At 42.9% G+C, this 21278-nt stretch overlaps 1 protein-coding gene and 2 long non-coding RNA genes across 16 annotated transcripts in view; 1 reads left to right on the top strand and 2 right to left on the bottom strand.

Annotated features, from left to right (window-relative positions):
• The first annotated feature begins 802 nt into the window (after nt 1-802).
• On the top strand, nt 803-6069 carry LOC147042315 (uncharacterized). Of its 3 annotated transcripts, none has more exons than XR_015069090.1 (3): nt 803-1297; nt 2867-3600; nt 3733-6069. It is a non-coding gene; the product is annotated as an uncharacterized LOC147042315 (long non-coding RNA). The 3 variants fall into 3 exon arrangements; XR_015069089.1 differs by having other exon boundaries at nt 3730-6069; XR_015069088.1 differs by having other exon boundaries at nt 807-1297; nt 2867-3353; nt 3443-6068.
• The window catches only part of LOC147042306 (uncharacterized), a 52013-nt gene continuing 33574 nt past the window's right edge, over nt 2840-21278 (bottom strand). For 3 of the 11 annotated variants that reach the window (XR_015069083.1, XR_015069082.1, XR_015069084.1), the window contains 6 exons: nt 4343-4386; nt 4130-4182; nt 3437-4034; nt 3270-3373; nt 3093-3198; nt 2840-3019 (listed from right to left, as the gene is read on the bottom strand). This is a non-coding gene — a long non-coding RNA (uncharacterized LOC147042306). Of the gene's footprint in view, nt 3020-3092; nt 3199-3269; nt 3374-3436; nt 4035-4129; nt 4183-4342; nt 4514-4593; nt 4736-4791; nt 4862-21278 lie in introns of those variants that run through there. The other 8 variants (XR_015069087.1, XR_015069085.1, XR_015069081.1 and 5 more) reach the window with 8 other exon arrangements.
• Nucleotides 7501-20835, bottom strand: lin28b (lin-28 homolog B (C. elegans)). Of its 2 annotated transcripts, none has more exons than XM_085938250.1 (4): nt 20733-20835; nt 16792-16958; nt 11873-12060; nt 7501-10599 (listed from the first exon to the last, which is right to left on the bottom strand). In XM_085938250.1, exons 1-4 carry the CDS (start codon nt 20824-20826, stop codon nt 10287-10289), a joined length of 762 nt encoding a protein of 253 aa, XP_085794376.1. In that variant the 5' UTR covers nt 20827-20835; the 3' UTR covers nt 7501-10286. The 2 variants fall into 2 exon arrangements, with proteins under 2 accessions (XP_085794376.1, XP_085794377.1); XM_085938251.1 differs by lacking the exon at nt 20733-20835 and adding an exon at nt 17380-17661.

Raw genomic sequence — 21278 nt, 5'->3', positions numbered from 1 at the left:
ACTGCGTGTCGCACAAACGCAGCACATTGAGGATTTGCCTTGTTTTCCAAATGCCGCTGCCGGAAAGGTTAAAGCATACAGCCTGCAGGTGGCACAACAAAGGTCATCGTGCAGTTTAGGAATGAGGAATAGGATAAGATGGAAAACTATGCAGTGCAAAATACACACAACAAGCATAAACACTTGCATGACCTTGCCAACTCTCTAGAGGTGCTTTATGGGGAATAAAAAAAATATTGTCATAATAGGAACCAGTGACGTGCAGTGAGGTTCATGACTGGGGAAGCACTGACGTCGCCCCCCCCCCCCCTGGTAAAACACAATAAATGTCACAATAAAGATTTGGGAACACTGCTCTAGTGTGGCTTATTCATTATTTAATTTGAACTATTTTGATCAAAATCTCATATCAGCAGTTTTCACACATAAAAACACTCAATAAAGCACATGGAATCAATCAGTGCATACCACTCCGTTTGAAAAGACGTACTCCAAAGTGAACAAGTGATTCGTTCTTTTTCAGTTCATGACTTCAACCAGAAGGTGTCGATAATGCGCATTGAAGCTGGTGCCACCTCGTCTAAAACAAAACGAAGAAGAAAATTACGCTGACCTGAAAGTGAAAAGTGCCACACCCGCCCTCACCCCCACTTTCCGATTGGCCGGTTGATCTGTGACGTCACACGGACACTCCATTAGGTACACCGCCATTTTCAGGTGTACCTAATAACAGGCCACTTCATTATGGAAAAATCGTGGCCAAAAATGAACTGAAAAATCTGCACACAGGGTCATGGAATTAAAATATTCAGGTGTTTTCCTCCCCACAGGCTTTGTTTCATTGACTGGCTGTACAAACGTTTTGCCAGGCGTCTCCATGGTTACCTGGGCATTTGCGGCAGCGGGCGACAAAGAGGCGCTTGCTTTTGTGTGACTTGAATTGAGCTTTCTCGGCTACCGTACACTTCCGCTTCGGCGAGCAGCTAGCTCTTCAGGTTGTTGTTACCATTTGGGCTTTCGAGTGACTAATGTCAACTTTTTCCAAGCTCTCGATTTGCTGTATGTATGTAAATACGTTCATGTAAACAATGACAGAAAGGAGAATATTTGTTAGTCGTTAGGTCAGTGGAAACTCGTTAGCTCTCGTGAAACAAGAGGTGGAGCGTTAGCTAGCCACGAGTAGCATTCACTACTCGGCTGTCAATCAATCAGCGTTTGACTTGAAAGTTGTTTTTCCAAACTTGAAGACTGGAGGCTCCACGTCGGCTGCTGGTCGTCTATCTGCATATCTCCAAAGGTAGGTACCTCCCCATTTTGTTTGCCTCCTAGTCTTAAATGTAGAAGGTCGTGTCATATATGACTTCAAATATTCCAAAATGTTATCAAAAAACATTTGAATTGGTCATTTCCCAAAGATTAATGTCCTGATGAGTATTTGGGCCACAGTGAAAAGAAACAAAAGAAATGCTCTACAATGGTTCAAGTTACATGTAAGAAGTATAGTTTTGAAAAATGCATTTGAACCTTTAAAGTCCATTTTTGATCAGAGTTGGCACACATGAAAAGTGAAAGTGAACCACTTTGTTCTTCTAAAATGATGACTTGAATCTAAAAAAAAAAAGAAAAAATGGTCTTAGTTAGTTGGTAGTGTTATGTGCTTGAGGAGCTGATGTGCGATGTCAGCTTGTCATGGCACACCAGGGAGAAGGTGAGCACATGGCAAGCAGCAGACATCTCTCACAAAACCTATGTGCCAGGTACTGCACAATATCTTCATCATCACACTCGTCTGGATGTGTTTTTTCATGACATTGATGCAAACCGAGTTAGTCAGAAACATATTTAACGAACTTGCTTTGCATCAGTGTCATGGAAAAACGTGTCCAAAAGTGAGTGCTGGTTTGTGGTGGTACTGTGTAGTACCTGTCTGGCACTTAGGTTCTGTCCCAGATGTTTGCACTGTTTGCATGTGCTCACCTGCCACGAGAAGTAAGTGACATCATACCTGAGCTCATCAAGCACTTCATCTGCTTCCATGCAGGCAGGCAGGGCCTTTTTAAACTGCTTTTCTATTCAATCAATTGTTCAAGTGGAATGTGAATCTTTGTGATTTATGATCAAATTTGCTCATTTGAAGTCTTTCATGCTTGCTGGTCACTGCATTGACTGCAAAGTAGTGTTTGAAAAGCTAAGTGTCTGTCCACTACTATGTTTTCAGCAGCCTTGAGGTGAGTGTTACTGCAACAGAGCCAAGTCTTTGACTGACTGCTTCTCTCTGTCTGTCTCCACATGAGTCAAAGTGACTGCTTGACTCATGTGAAGACAGAGAGAAGCAGTCAAACACTCGGCTCTGTTCAGTGGCTGAAGGCAAACACTCAACTCAAAGCTGAAAAGAACCTTCCAAAACCTAAGTGCCACTTTGCCCGCCCCCTACCTCCGCCCAAATTCAGCCTGGCCAATCACGGCTCGCCAGGAATTTGCATAACCACGCCCACTTTTGGGCAGCCAATCAAAATGCTCCATTTTGCACATCTGACCAATCAGATTGCTCCATTTTAATGAGACCACGCCCACTCACAGTCTAACCAATCACAGAGCACCTCATTTGCATATCCACGCCCACTTTGTAACCAACCACAGCTCTTCATTCACATTGCTCCACCCACTTTTAGAGCTCTCAGCCAATCATAAAGCAGTATTCCAGCCTTGGTCCCGCCTCATTTCTCAAAATTTCACCAGAAAAAAAACCGTAAAAAAAAAAACTCAGAAATTTTTTGGGGGGGGGGGGAAGGAATTGATTGTGATGTTTGAAAATGAAGAGTTGAATGTTTGTGTTAATTGTAATAAAGCTTTATTTCTTTTGCAGAGTTAACATTCAATCACAACAAAGTAACAAGTTGGATGGCAGTCTGCTCGTTGACGAGTGGTGAAGTGGTCGGCCAGAGGGACGGGTGGAGAAGTGGTCGGGCAGAGGGATGAGTGGCCTGCCAACGGTATGAACTTTACTCCATGCCTGGACCTGAGACAAAGAGATTTTAAGTAAAGAGCCAAGTCGACATTTTGTGCAGAAAATCTTCTGACATGAACCGTACCAGTGCGCAAGTAGAGTTCATGGCAGAGAGTATTGCAAGCTGCATGACCATTAAGCAGATTTGTGCCTTGCTGCATGACCAGGAAAGCTGATTTGTTCCTTGCTACCTGTCAGAAAATAGGGAAAAACATTATTGGAATAGAAAAGCTTGGACAATGAGCATTTAAAAGTGCCTCACTTCTCAGGCTGCCTTAGTAACAAGGAAAGTTTAGTGCTCCTGGGCTGCAGCTTTGCTCTGGTCCTCAGCTTCCGCTGCAAGCAGGTACGAGATGGTGCTCCACCCTGCACACAAAACGATTCAAATTTGGAACATATTTGCTAATATGTCATTATTTTAATTCTTACCAGCAGAGTGCTCTCCAGGTAGGACTTTCTGGACCAGGATTTGTCACCTCTGTCTGGAAAGATAATGGAACAATGACATTACTGGCATTATTCTTAACTGTAGACTGGAAGCGGCCACAAGTGCTGGTGCACAAGCAGAGTTCTGCAAATGTGAAGACTTCAGGGTAAACACCTGCACACAACATAAACAGACATCAAGCTGCCATTTAGTACATTTTGAGCGTCAATTCTGAAAATGGAGGTTGCCTTGAGGAATCTTAGCATAGTTTTGAAAGGCTTTTTCCTTTGGCCAGCAGGTGGCAGATTTTCCAACTGCATCCTTACTGGAAACTGGTCTGCAAGAATAGGGAGGCATAAAAAAAAAAAGCAGCTGAGTGCTTTTAAACAATGCCAAGTTTGTAGTAAATTGTTACCCGTCAGCACGTCAGACAAGTTGATCATGCCACAGGTTCAAAACCTTGTCGACCCATGCTGCAGAAACCTGGTCTTTTGGCACCACCTAGTGGACAAAAGGAAGAACATGCTGAAGTGTTTCACCAGTGAGGAATGGAGGGCAGCGCTGGACGGCTGGACGTCTCTCCGACCACAGCTTGCTGATCTGAAAGATACGGTAACGTTACAATCATTCTGCTTTTAACATTTTTAGCCTAACAAGCAAATTGGAATTGACAACGTGTTGAGCCAAGACTAGACCTGCAAGTGTCTCATGAGGCCATGCGAGGACTGCAAGGCGGCCATCTTGGACCCTGCAGACAAGAAAAAGAACAAATGTTTGCTTTTGTCAATTTGACAAGATTGCTTGCAATTAAAAATATTTTTGCAGTCAATCAGCTCCCTTTGTTCCAGATGCAGGCCTGTGGACAGAAATAAGACAATCAGAAACAGTCGATTGACTTTAAAACTCACAGAAAGTCCGTCGGCCATGACTGGGTCGTTTTGACGATTGGCACCTGCAGACAGAAAGCAGAAAATTAACACGAATGCATCGAAATGACTGTTTCAGTCATTCTCTGGTGGATTTATGCAAACGCTGCTTTGTCTACTTACCTCCAGCCAAACGGCGCTGTCGTCCAGTTGCTAAATGTTGGTGCAAAAATGGCGTTAGTGCTCTTTCCACGTGGTGCGTGCTTGAGTTTTCAAAATGTAGATGTACTTACCCACCGTCAATTGTTTGGTTGCACGCCAAACAAATGCGTTTTGGTGGTCGTTGAAGACGTTAACTGCTAACGCTAGCTTCTGCAAACTTTTTAGCTTGCACGCTTGCAAGATGGAAGCACGCTCGCCCAAAGTGCAAGTTAACTGAAAGAGAGCAAAAGCAGTTAGTTTGGAAAGGTTAACAAATATTGAACACCCACCTTGTTACTTTTAAACGCTGTCGTGCAGGTGGACCAGAGCAGCGTGGCGCTCGCTCGCTGTCAGAGGAGAGAGTGAGAACGAGCGTCGCGTTTGTGACGCCTTTTATACTCTTTTTGTGATGACGTCATCAGAAGGGGAGGGGAAAAAAAAAAACAGGCACTCAGTCAAGCGGGAGAAAAACCTGCATAGTTGGAGGAGCCGGGGCTCGAACCAGCACTGCGCTATCGGGAGTCATTGGTGTTACCCCCTTGACCATTGTCCGTTGGGAAATGAGCTAGGAATTATTTCTATTATCCAAAATCATGAAGGTAGCTTCAGAAATAGTTCAGAGTAACCTTCAATTACAAACATTTAACAGAGAATTCTAAGATCTCGAATGGCCGAATGGTTATAGCTTCTCCCTTGAGTTTGGGAGAGGCGTGTTCGAATCTTATGTGTCGCTCTATTTCATTTGCAAAAGCTGCAAAGACGAATCTCGAACCCGAGGCTGCTGGACACCAACCCAAGTCTTTAACCATTCTCCCATTTTGGCGTTGAAACTTTCAGAGTTTTGTTATGTATTCATAGTATATGTTTCAAATATTAGATAAAAAGACTAAATCACGGTCATATTCTGAATACTCAATGGACAAGTGGATAAAGCTTTTGCCTTATGTTCGGGAGAACCGAGTTCGAGTCTCATAATATTCATTATTATTACTACTTTAGCTCAAAGTCCGCTTCGTGTGGGGCTCGAACCATGGTCTCCCGAACACCGGGTAAAGTTAAAAACCACTCTGCCATTTTGCCAGCAGAACTCGCTTTTTTTTTAGGTAGTGTACTGTAAAATGTAAATTTGCTCCTAAATTACTAAATCTTGACAGAACATTCAGTGGTGTAGTGCACAAAGCTTTTACCTAATGCGCTGGAGAATTCGAGTCTGCCACTATTCACACTTTAGCTCAAAGTCTGCTTTAAGTGGGACTCGAACCATGGTCTCCCGAACACCGGGCAAAGTTAAAAACCACTTTACCATTTTATGCCAGTGAATCCCGCCCTATTTTTATTGGGTAGTGTACTTTACAATGTAAACTACCAATTATTGACAGATCATTCATTCGTGTAGTGCAGGGGTGGCCAATAAGTCAATGGAGTCAAGGACACTCCATTAGGTACACCGCCATTTTCAGGTGTACCTAATCACAGGCCACTTCATTAGGGAAAAATCATGGTCAAAATTTAAATGAAAGTGAAAAGTGCCACACCCAAACAACCCCCCACTTTCTGATTGGCTGGTTGATCTGTGACGTCACTCGGACACTCCATTAGGTACACCGCCATTTTCAGGTGTACCTAATCACAGGCCACTTCATTAGGGAAAAATCATGGTCAAAATTTAAATGAAAGTGAAAAGTGCCACACCCAAACAACCCCCCACTTTCTGATTGGCTGGTTGATCTGTGACGTCACTCGGACACTCCATTAGGTACACCGCCATTTTCAGGTGTACCTAATCACAGGCCACTTCATTAGGGAAAAATCATGGTCAAAATTTAAATGAAAGTGAAAAGTGCCACACCCAAACAACCCCCCACTTTCTGATTGGCTGGTTGATCTGTGACGTCACTCGGACACTCCATTAGGTACACCGCCATTTTCAGGTGTACCTAATCACAGGCCACTTCATTAGGGAAAAATCATGGTCAAAATTTAAATGAAAGTGAAAAGTGCCACACCCAAACAACCCCCCACTTTCTGATTGGCTGGTTGATCTGTGACGTCACTCGGACACTCCATTAGGTACACCGCCATTTTCAGGTGTACCTAATCACAGGCCACTTCATTAGGGAAAAATCATGGTCAAAATTTAAATGAAAGTGAAAAGTGCCACACCCAAACAACCCCCCACTTTCTGATTGGCTGGTTGATCTGTGACGTCACTCGGACACTCCATTAGGTACACCGCCATTTTCAGGTGTACCTAATCACAGGCCACTTCATTAGGGAAAAATCATGGTCAAAATTTAAATGAAAGTGAAAAGTGCCACACCCAAACAACCCCCCACTTTCTGATTGGCTGGTTGATCTGTGACGTCACTCGGACACTCCATTAGGTACACCGCCATTTTCAGGTGTACCTAATCACAGGCCACTTCATTAGGGAAAAATCATGGTCAAAATTTAAATGAAAGTGAAAAGTGCCACACCCAAACAACCCCCCACTTTCTGATTGGCTGGTTGATCTGTGACGTCACTCGGACACTCCATTAGGTACACCGCCATTTTCAGGTGTACCTAATCACAGGCCACTTCATTAGGGAAGAATCATGGCCGAAAATGAACTGAAAGTGAAAAGTGCCACACCTGCCTCACCCCCACCTACTGATTGGCTGGTTGATCTGTGACGTCACACAGACACTCCATTAGGTACACCACCAGTTTCAAGTGTTTACAAAAGACGTTAGAATTTGTCATGTCATAAAGGAGTGAAGCGCACCCACATCGCCAGCATGAAGGATAAGTTGCAGATTGCTGCCCTCTAGTGGACAAACCACAAGCTTACATTAGGGAAATAAACGCCGATCTTGAATGTATGCACGTTTTTAACCAATTAAATTAATTTATTTGGTCATTTTTAAACAATAAAACATCTTACTATACATTTTTAGAGCTAGAAGTGAAAAAAGGAGACTTAGATAATAGGAAAGTATACATACTTTAATGCCAAAAATAATATTTTTTTCTCCAGTCCAGTAAAACATTTCAGAAATTTCAAATCATTTAAGAATCTAATACAAGATTTACAGAAATGGAAAAAAAAGCTGTTTACCTAGAATAAATGTTCAAATAAGTGATCTGCCACCAAAGCACGTTTCCCCACCTGATCAGTGCTTACACATCTTTCCAAATATAGAGAGCTCATATGACTCTCGCAACAACAAGCAACAACATCACAATTAAAAACAACAACGAGGTCACTTGTCAGCATGAGGAGGTCTATATGCGGTGGGCTGCCCGAGTTGGAATTCTTCTACCGAGATTGTTTCATGTTCGAGGACATAATAAGGCCATTATGATGAACAATAAACTGCACACATTCGAGTCTGTGAGGGTAAAGCCATAGTCAATGGACGTGAAAGTAAATTAACACGTGTAAGGCTATCAAGTAAAACATAATAAAACACATTTTTGGAGCGGACCATCAAGAGCTTCGGTTAACACAAGCCGTGACAAACAAAAACTTTGCTGCATACTAACATGATCAAATGCATATTTGTTCAGCAAAACAGGATACATTCATTCATTCATTTCACCGCTGACAATGGACCTTGTTGGCAAAGAGCTAAGCAAAGAGTACATCAAACTTTGTCGTTGGGGTAACCTGGAATGAAAATCTCACTAATTTGTTCCCATTAAAAAGCCCTTCCAAAACACAAATGCAATTATTACTCAGCTCAATTGACTGTGCTTAACTTTACAAATTTACATTAACATGAAGCTCAATCAGTAGTTACAATGATTGGTAAAAACTAAACAAAAGCGTTACAATACTGATAAAAAAATAAAAAGCTGACATTTTTATTTGTGCACACTCACACCAGGTCATCTGTACCGAGTGACGTAAGTCTAGCGCAAAGTGATTTTTTTTGGGGGGGGGGGGGTTCTCAGATGGGTCAAGTTAGAAATGGGTGTTTGTGCCGTTGTGGAAGTAAACATTGATTCATGGCCAATCAAAAGCGGCGCCTCAATTTTATTTTTTTTGACATGACAGACTCACTGAAGCACAGTACACAATGACCCAATGTGAGTGCAAAACCTTCACAAATGCATCTTCTTAATCTCAACAGGGGGAAATTTCTGAAAAACCACTTTGCAATGCCTAAGCAATGTCTACTTTAGTATAAAAAACGAGCTGCCACACAAAAGGGCGTGTCACCACTGATTATCCTCAACTATTTAAAAAAAAAAAAGCGTCTGGTACCAACGGTGGCGCAACTATTTGGTCAAAGACAAAAACGGAACAATTTTCGGAGATAGTTCTGATAAACTGCGTCATCCCAAAATGCGGCGAGACCAACACCTTTCCCGAGGGGCTTCGGCACTGCTCCGAAGCCGGCCACTGTGTTAAAAACGTAAAAAAAGAGGTAGATGTGTGAGGTCAGGAATTGTTATTTTAAAGAAAATTAAAAAAAAAAAAAAAAAAAAAGCTGAACATATGAGGTAGGTGTCTTGCTGTAAACGAATTAAAAATGAAACGGAAGACCTTGGAGTTTGCGGCAACTTGCAAATCCCAGTACGATACAAAAAGTATTCAACAGGTCAGAAAACAAATAAAAATTCAAGAGGTAGATCATGATATCAGGACGCGGAGCGGCGCGGTCTCTCCTATCTGTTTAGTGGATGACTCCCAACAGAAGACAATTGCTCCTTTGGGTGAAATTCCCTGAGAACAGTCATCATCCCGAGAGCGGAAAAAAAATGTACATGATACAAAATAAAAAAATTAAAAAGGCTGGGTTTTTTGCATGGTTTGGTCATTGATTGGTTCTCTGCATTGGTGACAGACGCGTACATTCTAACCCCCCCCCCAAAAAATTTCATTCTCCATGAGCAATGTCAGCGAGTCTTTCGACAAATCATTATTTCAAAGGTCCGTTAGTAAACATGTTGTCTTTTATGTGCTGTGGAATTTTGATTTTTAAAAACAGCCATTGCTCGAAAAAGATTGAGGTCTCACATAAACACCCCACGATATACACACACACAAGAGGGCTATCATCTAAGTTAGATCTTTAAAAAAAAAAAAGACTTAATAAATTCTCATTTATAGATATAATCCTGACTTCACATATATATTAATCATTTTCAAGCCGTCGCGGTCGTCTTAACATAATGAAACTCTTCCAATTAAACTAAACTAGTGGAATAAAAAGCCGTGTCCATTTATGACAACGACGACAAAGGCAAGCATGCAAACGCGTCGCCCATATATATATTGTTTTCGTTCACCTCTCAATTGGATCTTGTTAGATTGTGACTGGAGAGTATATCAAATGAGTTAAAAAAAAATCGTCTGATCCATCTGGAATCCATTAAGGTTCCCTAAAGATGGCTTTTAACAGTCATTTATGTGCGAATTACAGCTTGAGGGTAGCGACTCCCATATGACCCTTCTTAAAATGTGTTCTACAAAAAAAAAAAAAGAGTAATTGAGCATGATGACATTTGTGAACAGTAAGTATAAAAAAAAGAAAAAAGAAAGGATAAGACTAAGGAGGAAATCAAAGCATGATCGTTGCATGTTTGCCTCCTGAGCTGCCCTGATTGAACAAAAGATGGCGCCCTTGTAGTCGGCATCCGTAGCCATCGGATAGTCACCGTGGCTTCCCTCGGATAGTCGCCGCGGGACGATAACAACAAATACACATCAAGAGCTGAAGAAATGAAAACCTCCCATTTTGTCACAGGTGTGAGGTAGATGAAGCGGTGGTGTCGAGGACGAAGAGACATTCTTTTAGGACTTCCTCCACCTCTGGGTCCGGGGGCCGCGGTGACTTTGGGGCTCTTCGGGGGACGAGGATGAACCTCCCAGGGAAGAGGCGCCGTAGCGCTCATCTTCCTCCGGGGGAGCGAGGTAGGTCGACGACCCCGGGCTGGAGGCGGAGGTAGACGCGTGTTGGTCCTGAGAGCCTGCGGGGGGCGCCAGCACCTTGTGGGGGCATTGGGCCACCATGTGCGTGATGCTCTGGCAGTAGTGGCATTTCTTTGGCTGGGGAGGCAGGTTACACTCCTTTGCGTGATGGTCCAGACCGCCACAGTTGTAACAGCTGCAAACACATGAACACACAAAAAAAACCCTGATCATTTAAATAATCCTTAAAAGTTAACAACTTTCAGATTCAATCAATTTGTGAGTTAAATCAATATTTTAGTATTGTCATTTCATGACATGAATAATACTACTTTGGATCAATAAAGGCTGTAAAACATCTGGAACTGCAATAACCACAATTCGGCACTTGATGGCAGTATAACAACAAGATTAAAAAGCAACTCGGGCTACTCCTAAAACTATTACTGCCAATTAGGAATATAAATCTAAAGCAATTCATATGAAGAGTTCTTTAGAAATGTCGATTTTTTTTTTAGGTAAAACATTTTAAACTCCACCACCACAAATCAATTATCAATACAAGCAATGCTGCCAAACAAAGAGGTATGAGGAAGTATTCGAATGGATTAGTTTACAGTGGTTGGGGTCTGATCAAAGAAATAGCATTGGAGGATTTGTTCATTACGAGGGAGAGCAAAGCTGCCTTGAATACAATTTCAGGCGTCATTAACATTGAAGGAAAGGCTTGGCTGTGCATCGCAATGCAGCACTGTGCCGCATAATCAATTACTTGAGTCTCCATATGGATCTCCTTGACATTTCCTCCGGAGACAAAACTGTCCCAGACGTAAAGTAAAAAAACAAAGTGGTGAAATAATGTGGTTGCACAAGTGTGCACACCCTCCAATAACCAATCACATTTAAAGTCAAGCTCAATGGAAGTCCGCAGGTGCCGACCAGAGTGACAAAGACAAGCAGGATGATGTCACCAAATGCCTTTAACGCCGCCTATCAAGCACCTGAGGCACAGTCACTTGACCACTGACGCCGGATCGGTTGTCCCCAAATAGGCTGAATTATTCAGCCGTGTAAAATGACCTTCGACCGGACGGTTTCTTTGACAGAACAGGTGTGATCTTTTCGTTTACATTATAGACCAGGACGGGATGGAATCCAACGACCTCCTTCAAGGAGATCCATATTTAGATTGAAGTCATTGATTGTGCTGCGCTGCATTTGGGATGCAAATCACGCCTAGGTGAACGCTGCAAAATTGATCTTAAAGAAGCACGCGTGTCGGGGGCAACAATAACCATGGCAACAGTCATGGACCGCATGGAAGTCAGTAGGCTGACCTTAAAATCATAAAATAAATAAATAAGCTCGCCGCAGTACATTTAACATATGTGGACTAAAGGATTGGGACACACAAAATCTGGTGTTCCAACACTTCTGTCTCTGCACACACACTAGTGTTGAATACCCACCGGTCTCCCTTTGGTTTACGCTTCTGGAGCGGGACCTTCCCTTTGGGCCTCCTCTCGCTGCCAGCGCAGGGTCCCCCGCCCGGTCCGGTCACCCGCAGGGACTCGAGGCCCTTGCAGGACTTCTTGTAGGTGAACTCCACTGGCACACCTTCCTTTAAGCTTCGGAAGCCCTCCATCACCAGCTTGCTCTGAGAGACAAAAGGCTTGGTTAGAAGTGAAAGTAGATTTCTGGAATGACTAAAGAAATGTGAGATTGACTGAATGATGATTTCACTCTTCCTGACTGCGGAGGATAAAAAGGGGCTCCGCTTTGGTGACCTTGGCGAGAACGCCACACATCTCTCGGTTGCAGCACACGCGTGTAAGTGTGAGTAGGAGACAGATGTCAAATGTAAAGGGAAGAAGAAAAAAAAAAAGCTCAGCGGAGTTCCTTCACACTATGGTCGTTACCATGACGACAGTACGTTATAAATGAAGCCAAGGGTACTCGACAGATGCTTTGTTTGTGAACGTTCACCTTTCTGGGGCAAAAATATAAATAAATAATATTCAAAGCTCTTTTGGTATGTTAATTTATTTTTCTGTATTTTTTGAGTACTATAACTTAATTTTTTTGTAAGTAATTTTAACAAGATATTTTATTATTATTTTTCCACCCCTTTACTGATTGAATATGATTGTATTTGTTTATTTTGTTTACAACCAAAACATAACGAGAATGGCAATAAACAGCACGCCTCACCAGGTCAAAGTTGAATGCTTTGCCCCCCACCGCCCGTAAAACAACAAGCCGCTCCAACCGCGAGCGACTTCCACAATGCAGCAGTGAGGAAGCCACACGAGGCCTTTTGTTCGGCAGGATGTGTAGCGTCTCTTCTTCCTGTCCGCGTCGGGCTTGTGTCTCACAAAATGACGCAACTGGAAGGGGATCAGTGCTGGATCGGCAAAAAAAAATAAAAATAAAAAAAATCGAAACATTTGCATATAACTGATATTTGAAATGAAGATGAATGGATTTCTTTGGGCGGGAATTCACAATGGACGGGACCAAGAAAAAAAAAAAAAAACTTCTTTATCTGGATCACTCACACTGCCTTTATTATTATTTTTTTATTATTGTTAAGTATTAATGAATTGCTTTACAATATATTGAAACCCATGAATACTTTTAATTTGTTAAAAGGTAAGGCATCTTAATCAAATTAATTTTGACAAACAAATGTGATACATATATTTATTTTTTTTATTGGGGGAAAATTGTTTATCAATTTAATGGACTGTTCTAAAATATGCTAACGCATTTATCCAAAAACATGACTTCCTTGGACACTTCTAGCCTATAACCCGAGTACTGTCCTCCGGAATGACCTGGTGGGTGTCCTGACCTGCTCTGAAAGTTTACGCGCAGGGGTCGTGAAAGGGCACGGAGGGGAGGGGGAGCAGGAACGACCGAGTGTGGAGGAGGGCGTCAAAGGAACGCCTCCGGAGCATTCTGTTGGGCTCCAGCGGAGGAGCAACTTCTGATCGGCGCTGATGGAGTGGGTGAGGGGATCTTGAGCCTTGCAAAGCCCCTTCCCCCATTTGGTCGGGAGGTCAACGGCGGAAGCCTCAAAGCCCGAGCCCCGTACCGGCAACTTCTCGGAAATCCAAGAAAGGCCTTCGCGTACATTCTATCTATAGTTGTCAAATAAATGCAAAGCTGTGCATTTTAACCGGCGTGTGTGGGAAGGAGCGCGCGGTGAGCCATCGATCCACGTCGGCTCGAAATAGCCTTCCTTTTCACCAGCCGGGCCCTCGTCATCACCAGAGCCGCCAATCAATACAGGAAGCGGTAAGGTGAGGGGGTGATGTGGAAGCGGAGATGACCGCCATTACCCCCACCGCCGCCGCTCTCCTTCCATAGCGACCACCCGCTACTGCCAGGCTAATTATGGGATGCTTGGAATCAGAGTACAGCCGCGTTGGGAGGGTGACAGCCATTAGCGGATGTGGAAAGTAAAGATGAGAAAGATGAGAGCGACACGTACGTGCATTTCAAAACCACCCACAAAGCCCTTAAGAAGCCTCGGCATATTGGCATTAGCGCCCGTGACCTTTGAACTCCCGCACGACCCCCATCCCACACTTCAAAGCCTTCGTGTTCCACTGCCTCAGCAGCTGCCGTTAAGTCTCCATAATGGGGCCGCAGCAAATGATTCTTTTGGTACTCGCTTATTCTGGCAATTATTTTGCAACACCGATCGACAGCGAACGGAAGGTGAGAGTTTCGTCTGCTAGCTTAATGCTAACTATGTAAAACATAAGAGCCGCCACAGAAGACGAATCATTTGAAGTTTGATGTTTTGTTATCGATTTTTGCTACCGATATTTTATATTTCATGCCTGCAGACGGACTGCGGGTGGAAAGCCGTGCAAGTCAACCTACTCTCACCACCACACGCAATGTATTATTCATCGTGAATGGCTAATAATCAATGTTCATTTAAAACATTTAAAAATCATAAAAAGCATAACTCCTCTTTTCTTTTGACACTGAATATTTAATTGTTTTCAAATGCTATTATGTATCATTTGGGTCAAAATAGAAATGTATCTCTGTACTGCTGTCTAATATTTGAAGCATAATCAACACGTTTCATACACCTCAAAAGAAATCACGCAGACTGCGCAAACCGGACCAACCGGAAAATTGCATAAAAACCACACGCGCTTAAAACATGGCCGACACGACTCCCACAAAATAGGAGGAGGTCACGTGACCACATCTTTCTTCTTCGGCCATTTTTCAGGGGCGACGCGGCCCTGGGTGAGATAGCCGAGAGACAAAGCCTGCCGCTAGCTATCTGGAGGCGGGGCCTGCATGCCAAACGGTGACATGGACCAGAGGTTAATCTCACTAGGGGCCCACTTTAACCTCACTGCACACTCTCGGTTCTTCTCGTGGGCGCGTACTAGCACACAAACACACAAACACACACCCAACCTGAGACAGCTTACAACACTTCCCATGCAACCTGGTTGCAAACACACACACACACAGAGGCGCTGTTAATTGAACACACACTCACTGGAGGAACGGTCCGCACCCCTGTTCCAACTTTTCAAACTGATTACCAACAAAGGGCAACCCCCCCCCCCCACCGCAAAATCTTCCTGGCCTTTTTTTTTTGTCTTTAAAGAAATTCCTCTTCTCGCTTTAAAGAATTCCCGAGGAGAGCGCGCACCCCTCCATGTCCCAGCGGGAGCCCATACACACACGAGCCTGTGCACACACTGAAAAGGAAGTGATCAGATAGAAGAGCCTAGATGAAGAGACCTCCCGCTCTCTGACAAACACACACACACATCTTTTCTTCCTGCCTTCCGCTTTCCTATTAACAATCAAATTCTATCTATCGGTTAGAGGACAAAAAAAAAAACGCAAGCCAATCGGGCAGATCGGATATAGTAACGCACTCCTCTCACTGGAGCCACTTTCTATTTTTAGACACAGAGTCCATTAAGAGGACCAGGGGGCATGAAAGCGATGCAGCGCCGCGTCAACGCCGGTGGAGGTCGATGGCCACCCCATGCCAAGATTTAGGTTAAGATTTATGTTTTGCCGTGAGATAAATTGCATTGATTTGACTTTTTGGGGTGATGTTTTTCCAACACAGCTGCTTCTATCTCACCCATAATGTGCACACACACAAAAAAATAGTTAAGGCAAATGAAAATGATGAAACTGCCTCTCGGCATTCTTCCGCCTTCCTTTTCTAATTTCCACTTTAAAAACAAGGCCGTAAAAAGGGCAATTGAACAGAGAAAATAGGATGAAGTGAGATTGGCTGCGAAATAAGTCGAGCGGATACGAGAAGGGAGACAAAATCTAAACAAAAAGCCTGCAAAATATATATATATATATATATATATATATATATATATATATATATATATATATATATATATATATATATGAGCAGCAATATTTTTTTTAACCAAAAATAATACATTTGCAAACATCTGCTTTGGTAAAATTTTCCTATGGCTATTTTGTGCATTTTTTACACTGCAAAATTGAAATAATTTCCTGATTTCAAATAAAGAGACATAAATGAATAAATTTTTCGTCCGATTCGTCGACAAAATAATCCTTAGTTGCAACTCGAGACGATATTGTATTACATTCAAGATTCCTTAGCATCAAAGAACAGTTGCAATTTGTCATATTTTCCTATTGTACACATTCTTAAAATAATTTCTTTCACATCATAATAGAAAGAAATAATTCCCAAAAATAATTTCATACATTTTATAGCGCTTTTAACATCAACTTGTAAGCTTTTCCAGCACCCTAATGGCAGATTTACTCCACTCAAAATTAGAACTACTAATAAAATTCATGCACATTTATTAACCAGTTTAATTTTCCATCACAAAGCAGCACTATATATCATCTTTTCACTAATACTCTAAATGTTTTTTCCACATCATGCAAAATATATATCTTTCCAAACATATTAGTTTTATGGGCAGTCTCATCACCATATATTGCATTCCAGGCCTCCATCTAACAAACAAACTACTACGTCTAAATCGGAAGCACTCATACGACTATTCTTTTCCAACCTTCCAAATTCCAGCATTGAAATTCAAGCATTTCCAAGAATTTCAAGCACCCGTGGGAACCCTGCGGGGCCAAGTGGGAGACACTTCTCCTCCCTCTGCAGGCAGGAGGGAGGAGGAGGAGGAACCTACACTTGCAGCATGTGGCCAGGAGAGGAAATAAGGCGTGTTTTGTCTCCGGTTTTTTTTCAGGCCGTGGACAACGCGTGATCACATCACACGTTTGCCTGATGCAAAACATCTGAGCCTGTAGTAAATGCTGTTATGAACGCCACAACGCCCGTGTGTGTGTGTGTGCGTGTGTTACCACCTACTTGGTGGACGAAAACATCCAGAGGGGGGTCGACGGGGGTCCCCTCGCTGCTGGTCATGGAGATAAATCCAAAGCCCATGCGGACGTTGAACCATTTGCAGAAGCCTGATCCAGACCGGACGTGGGGTCGAGTCCGTTCCTCCTGCTCAGTGGACCTGACGGGTCCTCCTTGGAAACAAAAAAAAGAAGAAGAAAAGTGAGCAATTTCAATGAAGTGGAGGTGGTGAGGTTGAGTGACGTTTGCGGCCGGTAATTCTCGAAACTAGTCGTCACGCCGTTCATAAAACTGTATGTTTAGTTGCACGGTTGAGCAAACGACTCGCTTAAAAGTTACCCCCTTGTTTTGTACACGTTGTTTGTACTCCTCGTGGGGAGTTGTGGGCAATGCTGGTCCAAAATGCAGGTGTACTGCACACATGTTGGACGTGCTTTACTGGACTCCCAAATACAACACTTTCGCGCGCTCGTTCAAACGCGAACGCGCACGTACAATCAACAAACAAGCAAGTGGACACTTTGGAACATTTTGCAGGCCAGTTCGTTCACGTTAGTCGGTTTAAAAATGAGAGAAAATAAGAGTAAGGGGGACCTTCGGCCATGTTTCCCCGCGGACCCTCTGCGGCCAAGTTGCGGTCGAGAAGCTTGTGGAGCCAGCGAGCGCTGCTGCAGCGGTCACCATGAATCCGACGTCGTCATGCCCGTTGTGGGGCCACGCATGCTGCGGCGTGCGTGGCTCGGCCGGGTGTCGGTGTCATGTCGGCCCTCGGGCTTCCCTCGCAGCCCCCCGCTTTCCTCTTAGCAAGCTGCACCTCTGCTCTGTGCTAGCGTGAGCCACCCACATCCACAACCTCTCTCTCTCTCTCTCTCTCTCTCTCTCTCTCTCTCTCTCTCGCTCGCCTTCCCACTCTCTCAACGGGCCCCGCCCCTCCACCAAGTCTCCGTGCTCTGATTGGCTGCCGACTTGGCTGTGGCCGTTTTCGTCGTAAGAACACGTGACCTTGCCAATTGCAGTGTTTTTCTTCCCCCCCCCACTTCCACTAAGAAACTCTCTCCTGATGCAACTGAGTGAAGGAATGAAACTAGCAACCCTTCTTCAAGTTGCAGGTATTTAAGAGGAAGGTGTTGGATTTAGTGGCAATAAATATGTACAAAAATGGCATAGAACTGCATTCTATTTGTGCTTCATTTTCTTTATTTTTAAATCTAATATTTATTTATGACTCAATGACAAGAATCAAATATATCTATTGTAAGGGGTGTATATCCCTCCAATAAAAGATAAAAAGAACTGTAAGGATGTCATACTGTTATGTTGTGAATGCATCCAGAAAGGAAACGAGTAAAATCTGGAGCGTCCCATTGCTTGTTTTTTTTTTTCCAATTTCTTCCCTAAATATCTGCTCTGTTTTCCTGTGTGCGCTCTCCGTGTTGTTTTTTTTAGCTCGCTCAAGTCACCTCCTTGTATCTTTTTTAGTGGGCACTGCAGTGGAGAGCTGAACTCACAACTCTGGAATGTGACTGGAAAACCCAGAAAAACAAACCTGCTGAAAACGGTGACGTTCTTGGTCGCCTGTCATTCTCAAATCAGCCTTGGGACTTGAGGAACGTTATCTGCTGCAATTGCCATCCAATTGTATATGAATAAATATTGTGTATTATTAAATAATCGATTTATCAACCTTTACTAAAGCTAATGTTATTCTCCATTGGTATAGTTACTTGCAAATGCCCCAAATTCCACACATGCCATATTCCTGCTTGGGAAAATGAATGCAAGGTGTAAAGTTGTACATCTTGTGATGGAGGAAGTCAATACGGAAATTGGATGAGGAAACCTCCCATCTGATCGCCCTGTCTAGAATCGGTGTGCGCGTTCCCAAGACGTGCAAGGAGGAACGAGGAGAAAGGAGGGGGCACGCTGCAAGGAATGGCGAGTGAAACAACAACAAGCCCATCTCCACCCACCAAAGAGCTCAAAGCCCACCCTCCGGAATTCACAAGTTCAACCCCCATCGGCCAATGAGCCACCCACACACAGTCAGGCCCCGGCCCGGGCCCGAGCCCGCCTAGGCCCAACCCCGGCCCGGCCCCCGCGCACACGCTCACGCAGGCCCGTTTTGGAGGAGGCTTGCAGTGGAAGCAAAACGATTACCGGGGTGGATGATACAAAACATGAGAGTTATCAGTTATAAAGAGACTCATTATAATCCGTTAGGAATTTATTTGATTCATATAGTTGAATTCAAATAAAAATAATATATTTGAATTGTGTTGATTAATGACATTGACAAAATCCATCCATCCAAACATATTTTTCAAGTTAACTATTACTGTTAGCTTTTTATCATTACATCAGTAATTTCTCAAGTTTTATAAAGCACTATAAGGATAAAAAACATGAAGCAAAACTTAAAATGTTTCTCGCCACATATAGTTGAATGTCTTAATTGCTTAATAAGTGCATTTGGGGGGCATTACTTTTAAAATGAATAATGTCTTTTTTTTCTCATGAAGCCACCCCTCGCAATCCTTTTTAGCTTTTCCTAATTCCCATGAAATAAAAACCAGGTGACGTCACCTGGCACAAAGATGTTTCGTTTTAATAAGTAACACCGAGTGAGTTGTATTGGGGCACACATGGAGATTCCTGAGCTGCTTGACTACTATTCCAACTTTGGACTCCCTCACCCCAGTTAACCCGACCCAACCCCCACATGCATGCAGGCAAGCCTGGGTAGGCTCCCAGAGGAAATGTGTCTTTTCTACCCTCACTTGCTGTCAATGCACTTCAAAGGAGTTCATTGAGTTCGTTTCTCGCTTTTCATTTTTTAAGTGAGCAGGGGGGGTTGTTTTTGTCGCTTATTTCATGCATTCCAGCCACCAATCCTTCACCTTTCTTATATCCCACCACATGAGATGTGTAAACATTTCAGGGGGCAAAGCAGGTAGCTCGCTCCCACAAGTCTTTCTAATCTCACTTGACCGTTTTGCCAAACAGAAATGGGATTACTTTCTCGATTATTTTAACAATCCTCCTATCCCCCCGTAAATCCTCGTTAATTGTCTCAACTTTAATGAACATCAACTTTAGTCAAGACTTGTTTTTTTTCTTTCTTGCAAAACCTTTCAATACAGGTAGAGAACGTTTTCATACGTCAGATTGTCATATTTTGTTGATTACAAAATTAAACAAACGAAAAATTTGCACGCGTCCATAGAAGCGCGCATGCGCTTAGCGTGGATTCTTATTTCAGCACGCATTTGTCGCTAAAACTTTGTTGCACGCTCACAATTTTCCAAACATACTTCAAAAGAATCGTTTGAATTTGGAAATTACATTTGTTATTTTTGCAGGGTTAAAAACGAGCTTTGCAAAACCTATATAAGAAAATAATCCGCACCGGGAGTTATGTTAACAAGTTTATTTTCCCCACTACCCGACTGGTTTAAATGGCCTCACACCATCCGAAAGAGAGAAATAAAACCTTTTCTCAAAGACTAAATAGTATTGATAAACAAGATTCATGGTCGAACGCAATATTGGTGACGTCATAGGATGTAGAGGGGCGTTTTAGGACAGACCAGAGCAGGGGGGGGAAAAAAGCGCACAATGGTAAAGAAACTAACCACTTCCGGATGACTAAATCAATTTTTTGGTTATATTTTGGACCTAAAAGGTTTGTGAGTCATCTTCTTATCGTTTCAACTAAATTTCGACTCTTTTGTTTCTTTTTTAAATGATTTTCTTTTAAAAAATTGATTGTCAGGAAGGGGACCCCTTCGAATCTGATCGATTATGGTCTTTCCAGTGTTGAATTGCGTCCTTAAAATGATCTTTACATACAAACACGTCAAGTTAAACAATTCCTTGGCGAGTGTGTGGTGTTTTGCTGGAGCAACATTTGTCATAATAGCATAATTGAGGATATAAAAATGACTTACCTGCAGGAGGAGATGGCGCCGACATTTTCCCTGCGGCTATTTGCCAAGCGAATAAAAAAAGTGCACAAATTCGCTTGCCAGCCGCGTTTTGCATTGTGTTGTCCGTCTGCAATTAAACACATTTTCCATGCATGAATATTTAATGGTCACATCGGAAGGTAAGATGAGCTGTTTACCACAACAGTGTAATTTGTTTAGATTTTATTTAGCTTGTTTTTGAAGAGGCGGGTTGAATAAAAACGTCCTGTTTTTTTTTTTACTGCAGTACTTAAATTTGACAAACGTTTCAACAGTAAAAAAGTCCCCTAAAGGCTTGTACCTATGAGGAGATAACGAGGTGCAAAATAACTCTATGATGTCCCAAAAGTTCCTCAACAACAGGCTTCACTCCTCCCTTTCCCGAGCTTCACAACATTTTGCTTACACATTCAATTAAAATGTTTTGCATTCATTTTAACTGCCCATTGATACTTTTTTTAGGTATAAATTGTGCATTGAGGTGGCATTAAACGACATAGCGCCCCCATTTGGTGGCATTTGGCTCTA

Source organism: Syngnathus leptorhynchus, chromosome 18 (genome assembly GCF_054491065.1).
Source record: "Syngnathus leptorhynchus isolate UIUO chromosome 18, UIUO_Slep, whole genome shotgun sequence".
Taxonomy (NCBI): Eukaryota; Metazoa; Chordata; class Actinopteri; order Syngnathiformes; family Syngnathidae; genus Syngnathus; species Syngnathus leptorhynchus.
This window is presented reverse-complemented; position numbering and strand designations above follow the sequence as displayed.